This window comes from Cibotium barometz, chromosome 4 (genome assembly GCF_041138505.1).
Source record: "Cibotium barometz isolate CiBa-2024 chromosome 4, ASM4113850v1, whole genome shotgun sequence".
Lineage (NCBI taxonomy): Eukaryota > Viridiplantae > Streptophyta > Polypodiopsida > Cyatheales > Cibotiaceae > Cibotium > Cibotium barometz.
In genome coordinates, this window is record NC_141049.1 from 52,885,780 (window position 1) to 52,893,290 (window position 7,511).

General features: G+C 37.3%; 1 protein-coding gene across 1 annotated transcript; it reads left to right on the plus strand.

Moving 5' to 3' along the window:
- The first annotated feature begins 3,600 nt into the window (after positions 1-3,600).
- Positions 3,601-6,770, plus strand: LOC147639392 (uncharacterized). The gene is made up of 4 exons (XM_086790783.1): positions 3,601-4,367; positions 4,580-5,169; positions 5,741-5,833; positions 5,953-6,770. Exons 1-4 carry the CDS (start codon positions 4,119-4,121, stop codon positions 6,236-6,238), a joined length of 1,218 nt encoding a protein of 405 aa, XP_086646909.1. The 5' UTR covers positions 3,601-4,118; the 3' UTR covers positions 6,239-6,770.
- The last annotated feature ends 741 nt before the right edge of the window (positions 6,771-7,511 follow it).

Sequence of the window (7,511 nt, forward strand, 5' to 3'; positions counted from 1 at the left end):
TGCACACACACTCACTAGCATGGATTAGAGAGGGATTAGCAAGAGCAAGATTCTATTATACAATGGGAGAGTTCTTTGTATTATGAGATATTTTCACCTATATACATGGCCATAAGTGTTCACACTCACTTAAACTATGGTGGTGGCCGGCTGGGCACTTTAGGCTCATAAGAGACCTAATGCTATTATAATGACTACTCTCATAATATATCCATGAAGTACATCACTTGAGACTTCATCCTAACTTGTTACTGCATGCTCTTACCTTAATAAGTATTACGTCGCACCATTACGAGCGCCCGTCCAAGTTGTAGATTTAGACACTGTTGCTTCATATCTTGAATGTATGACCTTTTGGTGTATCTACCTTGACTTCTTGATGCAAAATAATGGTAGTAGCTCTTGTTAACCCTAGAAGTGGGTTAACAACTGCACGGCAAATATCGCTCTCTTTTAGATCCACCAAATATGAGAGAAGCAATAGAAAATGGTCATGATTTTGTATTAGGAAACAAGTGGAAGATATGTAAGAAATTTCAAGGGATATGTATGAGCATCTTTCGAATATGTAGTTTCATGGTCATCATTGTATAAACCATTGCTTTTATGGTTATAAAAATTCCCGTTCGGTTAATACAAAAATATGTTTTTTGCTTTTATGGTTATAAAAATTCCCGTTCAGTTAATACAAAAATATGTTTTTTGTATAATTTTCCTGTTTCAAATGAATGGAGCAATTTTTTATGTTTTATACATAAATTTTAAGTGATTTAATTCATTTCAGATTTATGGTGACATTTTTTATTTTTTATTTTGATGTTTTTTAAATCAAGTTTGTAAATTATTATTTATTATCTTTACCTTTATTTAAAGTAAGGTTTCAATTACTTTGTAATAACCTTAGAGGTTTAAATTACTTTGTAATAACCTTACTGAAACCAAGGTTAGGCATTAATTACTTTGTAATAACCTTAGAGGATTAAATTACTTTAATAACCTTACTAAAACCAAGGTTAGGCATTAATTAATTAATGACAAAAAACTTAATAGATGACTAAAGCTCTATTATTCACTCTACTATTCGGGAAAAATTGTTCACTCTACTTTTAAAAAGAGGACAACCAAAATAAAACCATTGCTATTTTTTATTTTTCATGACAAAAATTCCTATGGATTCACATTTGGTAGAAACATATTAAAAATGTCATTTATTGCATTCCAATTTTTCTTTTTTGGCATAAAGGAATATATTCCAGCTTGGGGATGTTCTCCTCATTTTCACTATTATCTGTCTTTCTCTTTTACTATTTCTATACCCAGTCTATGTGTTTTCTCTTCCTCCATTATTTCAATTGTTTGCTTATTTATCTTATATAAATTCTCTACTATTTCATCTTCATTAAAGGTATACCTCAAATTGTCAACTTCATTCTCATTTATTTTCCATCTATTCATGAACCAATCTAATTTTGGATGTGAAGCATCGAAATTCTGTTTATTAATAAAAATGTCAAAGATATCTTTCATTGTTGTGTTGGATGGATATACCATTGTCCTCCTCCATAAAGCATCAACTTTTTGAAGCTCCATTCCTGTTCCTTGATATGGAGTTATCCAATTAGAAGATGGGTAGTACTTTCCTGTCTTGATCATTTTATAAATAGTGGTGCAGAAATTATTGCCTAAAGGATGCTTTAAATAGAACTTCCAAAACATCAATGCTCTATCAAAAAATTTTGTTGGAGTAAGACAAACTTTGTTCTTCAAACCATTTGCACCATATTGTATGTAAATTTATATTCCCATGGAAATATCTTTAGCACTAATATTATGTGACACATTTTTATAATGAGGCTTATCAAGATCTTTCATACAATAGCCTATCATACCATGAAATGTGTGCATGGTCTTCTGTCTTAATGCTCTACACATTACAAATGCCACCAATGGGATTATTCTTGTCCCATCCAATATACTTTTTGATGAGTTTATTAACTGCAATTATTGACTTCGCATGAATTCTAATGACCATTTGATAGTGGAAATGGAAAAATGTGCCTCCTCTTTCCAATGAGCAACTATCAGTAAGGCATTCTTTAGTGATAAAATCATAAAGATTATTGATTAATGCTTCATCAATGTCACTACTACCTAATGATATTGTCACACTTAGCTCAAGCACTTTCAAGTTGACATTGGATTGATCTAACATTGCATCTTCATTAGACAACTTTTTAGGTCTACCACGATTTTTCTTAGGTTCTATGCTTGAAACATCATTGCTTTCATTAGTTGAATTTATAAATTTTCCAGTCGTTGTTTCTCTTGCTCTTTTTTTCATTTTTGACATTTCACTACATAATAACAAAAAAATGAATAAGTTAAAAATTTAAAAATAAATATAGTCAAATTAGTGATAATACGATTTTGGAAAGAAACTTTAACATTTGATTGGCCAAGGTTAAGAACCTTGTATTTATTTGCAAATTAAACCACGGTCTTCATGAAATAATAGGGGCATACCAAATTTAGGAAATTGGTCTAATGCTAAATATCTTTGGCAAACTGTATCTGACTCCGAAAGCACAACGAGCTTGAAATGTAAGTGCAAAAAAGAATTAATCTAGTACGGTTAATGTTTCCACACCTTTTATCAAAATACCGTTAATGACATAAAAATGAACCTTCAAAGCGACGCTTGATCAAGTGGCTATCTACAAACTGCAACGTTTGCAAACGAACGATGCTTGTGGTCATTCCTGGGGTGAAGAAGAGGAGGAGACGGTGACTTTGAATGTAATCAAGCGGTTGCCGGTTACAACACACGTGCGGACAGTTAATGGATGAACTTTTAATAGCGTTAAAAAAAGCTACACGTTGTCTTTAATAGGTGGCTTATGCTGGTAACGAGTTACATTCGAGGAGGAGGGACAGAGAGGAGAAGCACAGTGCGCACGGGTGAGAGAGAGGGGGGACTTTTTTTGCAGCATCAGGCGGCCAGCGAGAGACGGTAGGAGGGTGGCAGAGGAAGGTAAATGTCGCGGTGCGGTTGACGATGTCAGCTTATGCATCGTTTAATTTTTTTAAGAACTTTGCAATCCGTTTGTAACTAAATCACTTCCATTAATTAATCGATTTTCCTTTGTTTCTTCATTGTATGCCCCTATTTAAGATATTGAAATTGAAAAGTTTAATCCAAAAAGGAGATGTTAATGCTTTTTACCTTTAGTTAAAGTTCAATTACTTTGTAATAACCTTACAAAAACCAAGGTTAGGGATTAATTAATTAATATAACAAAAAAGCTAATAGATAACTAAAAAGGAGATGTTGGTGCTCTATTTCAGATATTGAAATTGTCTAATCCAAAAGGGAGATGTTAGTGCTCTATTTGAAATCGAAAGGTTTTATCTCCCCCACCTCTTGCCCTACACTGCGACGACTAGGGCCCCCTTCTCCGCATGCCATTAGGCATATTCTGTCTCTAAAAAATAACATCGCAATTTAAAAAAATTTATGAAAGGTTTTGAGTGAAGCAATGTACTGAAGACATTTCTGGAAAGGGTCTTACACTTTTAAAAGTAAGAAGTTACCCCTGGGCTTTGATCTTGGGTCTATACTTTTGTAGAGTTTTACCTATTTGGTGGCAATATATAGATGAAAAGAAAAAAAAAAGAAGTTGAAAGGTTTTGTGGCGCAATTTTTTAATTTTGAAGGCAAGGTAGTATACTGGCAATTTTTTAATTTTAAAGGCAAGGTACTACTAGGTAGTGAATTTTTATAATGCAGTTGCTTAACACGTGTGTTGGGTGTTGCTCTCTGTGTGTTGATCTCTGTTTTTGATGTGAGGACTTGAAACCTGCAAAACTGCGATGCATGGTATTTTCAAAACTGGCACAGGTTGTAACGCCCACAGCCACACAGTGCTTTGGCATAGAACCACCAAAGGGCAAAATCAGGAAGCAAAGAGCTTTTTGCAGATCAGTCCTCTCAGATTTGGCAGAGATTAAGCCAGGAAAGAAAATCATTTGGGTTCTTTTTTTTCTTCAGAAAAACAGAAACTATTTGTCTTTTTTTCTTTTTCTTTTTTTTTTTTCGTGGTGAGACCTGAATTCTGAAAATGCGAAAACATGCTGTTGTTTTTCGAAATCTGTTGCCCCTTTCGGCTGTGGTGTTCCTGCCATGGATATTGCTGCACTTCCTTTCCAACCCTTCATGCTCACCCATTTCTTCCACGGAGGAGCGTGGAATCAAGGATACTGCTGTCCAACTCAGAGCTATGGTGGTGGGTGATCTCCATCTTACTGGACCCAGAACCATGTGGCTTGACCGTGTGCGCAGGGATGCTTTCATGAAGGCTTCTTTTAAGGTAAATTGAGAGAGAGAGAGAGAGAGAGAGAGAGAGAGAGAGCAGTTCAAAGATCTGCGCACGTATCAGTCCATGGTAAGTGTATACTCATTTAAACACACAGTTAAAGGCAGCATTGCATATCTATTGTACACATTCAACGTGGGAGCATTGTGATTCCCAGAAGTTATGTGGAATTGAATATGATATGGCTTCTTTTTGGTGATGAGCAGAGGGCATATAAGATGCTAAAACCGCACACCTTACTAGTTCTCGGGGACATCTCAGATTGGGGAAGGAAATCAACAGAGGAGCAATGGGAGTCTGTGGTAGACCGGTTCAATGACATGGCAAGGCCTTATTTGGGATTGCCGTACCATGTGTCAGCTGGTAATCACGATATTGGAGACTTTTACCAGATAACACCAACCTTAATACGGCGGTTCGTGAATACTTTTCCCGGGCTTGATGAAACAGCAAGCGCAACTTTCGTGATCAGAAACATCTCTTTCGTCTCCCTAAATGCCATGGCTCTGGCTTGTGAGGCTTGTCCCATGCATAGCTCCGTACTAAAGGTGGTGGAAAAGGCCAAAGTCGCCTTGCAAAGAGGCTCTAGTGGTAGCCAGCCATGTACTGAATGCACAGGGCGAACAGACTCAAGCACTCATTCAAGTGGAAATGCTTTTCAGAGGCCTGTCCTACTCTTGCACCTCCCCTTGTATAGGGCGAATGAAAGCGTGTGTGACTCGGTCGATGCCCCAAGATGTGCCCCATGGCACGAACTAGAGGGTGGGTGCTTGCCGTTATTCGCATCGGCCCAAAGGTAAGTGGAATTGTTGCATATTTTCATTAAGGCTAGTTATCACAGGCTGGGAATTGGACATCTAACCTATCCATTCGGTTTTTTTTTTTTTTGGGGGGGGGGGGGGGGGGGGGTTATATGTTGTACATGTTCTGTAAACAGCCTAAAAGCACTGAACATGTACGCATCTGAGTTGGGAGTAAAAATTTGATTGTATTACGATGAAGCACGCATGTCTTATGTACGAGCAGTTATCATGGCGCTGCCCACTGTGTTCTGTAACCAGCCTAAAAGCACCCAACATGCACACATCTGAGTGGGGAGTAAACATTTGAATGTATTGAGATGAACAAGCACACTTAAATCTTTTTTTGTGTATATAGCATGTCACAAGGAGACACTGCCTTGCTTTAAGTTAGTTTTTGGTTGTGTTAAAGCAAAAGGTTTACGCCTATGCCCACCAGACTGATCAAACAGTTTCCTTTATTGAACACTAAGCTGTGCCATTTAAATGGTTTGGTGTAGTTGTGGACAGGGATTGGCTGGTCTGTATGCGGGATTTTTATGGTGCTTATTATTTTTTTGTGTGCAGTTCTAGGCTTCATATATTAACACCTTACAGAAGTATGATGGATATGTTGTCCCTCAACACTTCAAGATATTTGCTTTCAGTATTAAAACCCAGGTGAGTCTATCCTCCTTAAGGTGCTTGTATGGTTAGAAGTGGGCATCTCTGCTTTGTCTGACTTCATTTTTTACCTATGCGGTAACTCCCTTTGACATATGTTTTGTTGCTTGATACAGTTTGGTTTTGAGTGCACATGCGCATCGGTTTTGTGACAGAGTCCTGGATGATGGGACGAGAGAGATTACTGTCTCAACGTTTACATGGCGTAACAGAGATGATCCGAGCTTTCTTCTCATTCATTTCTACAACGATGGAACACGAGACATTCAACAATGTTTCTTACCTCGTGAGTCTTTTGTCCTGGGGTTGCATGTTGTACAAGGAGTTGTCCTTGTTGCATTGATAATGGTGGGCAGCATCCGCTTTCGGATGGTGCGAAGGCGATCTCACTTGAAGACATGACTGATCTATCAAGTTTGATGTGGCTGGGGGAGGATGTGGCTGCATTTGCTTGGAAACATGATTCATATTATGGTTGCTGCTGCTTGTTGTATGACGATGTGCCTTGCTGCCACATGCACAACGCGGACGACGTGCCTCATTAACAAATCACAATGAGTTGAATGTATAAGTGAATCGATGCATCTGGTTTTCATAGACATGCAAAGGTGGCACAATGGCAAAGCCAAGTAGGTGGCCTTGTTTACTGCTATTTCATCAAAGTTATATGGGTATCCAGGAAGACACACTAGACATTCTGAGGAATGTACGGGGAAGTATGATAAGCAAAGGGACCTCATTTATTTTGAGACTTGATCCTTACAAGAGGAGTCCCTGTCATGTATACAAATAGATTAGACTTGGCAAGTGATTAAGCTCTTCTGAAGACAGTGATAAGGTGGGTGAATCAAATGCAATCAATTGCGTACCATTTGATGTAATTAAGTTTCTTTAGGGATTTTCTAATCATAATGGAACTTATGCTGTTGATGAAGCGTTTAAAGTGGAAAAAAATGAAAGAAAAAGGCAATTTATTTGTGATTATTCATTAATTAATGGTTAAATTGAAGATGTAAGTACTAGCTAAATTTGAAGATTGACATTGAAAGTCCTTGGCTAATTTTTAAGCCAAGATGTTCTCCTTCATAAGGTATTTTTAAAGCCAAGATGTTATCCTTCATAAGGTATTTTTACTTTAGTAGAGTAGAAAGGGATCGGTGTTTGAGCTGGATATTTAATGTCTTGCTACTTGAAAGAGTTTTTTTAGATCTATTTCATGGCTGCTTCAAGTACCCAAAAGGTGGTAGAGCCACCATCCCCTAATATGGAGAAGCATTTCATTTGAAACAGGCAAGCCCAAAAGTTCTCAGATTGAAACTAACCTTAAGAAAATTTTAGATTGAATTTTCTAGAGTGATTCCAACCTTTAGGACTGATGCAGACGAGAACATGCTTCTAGCTTTGATGTTCAGTCTCTTTGAAGTACTTGCTTTGCAAGGAAATTCATGTCTACTTGTCGTAAGTATAAATTTGCACCGTTACTTTCTTTTCCTTTCTTCCTACAATGTAAAGATCAAACTTCTAGTTGGTAGTCGATGATCCTTTCTAGGCGGTAGTGTGTAATGCCTTGAGAGAGAGAGAGAGGTAGGTTCAAAAATTTAGGGTGTCAAAGAGAGCCAAAAAACCATGAATAAGAGATGTTGGTCGATAATAATAAAAATCGTCCTTTAGTCAC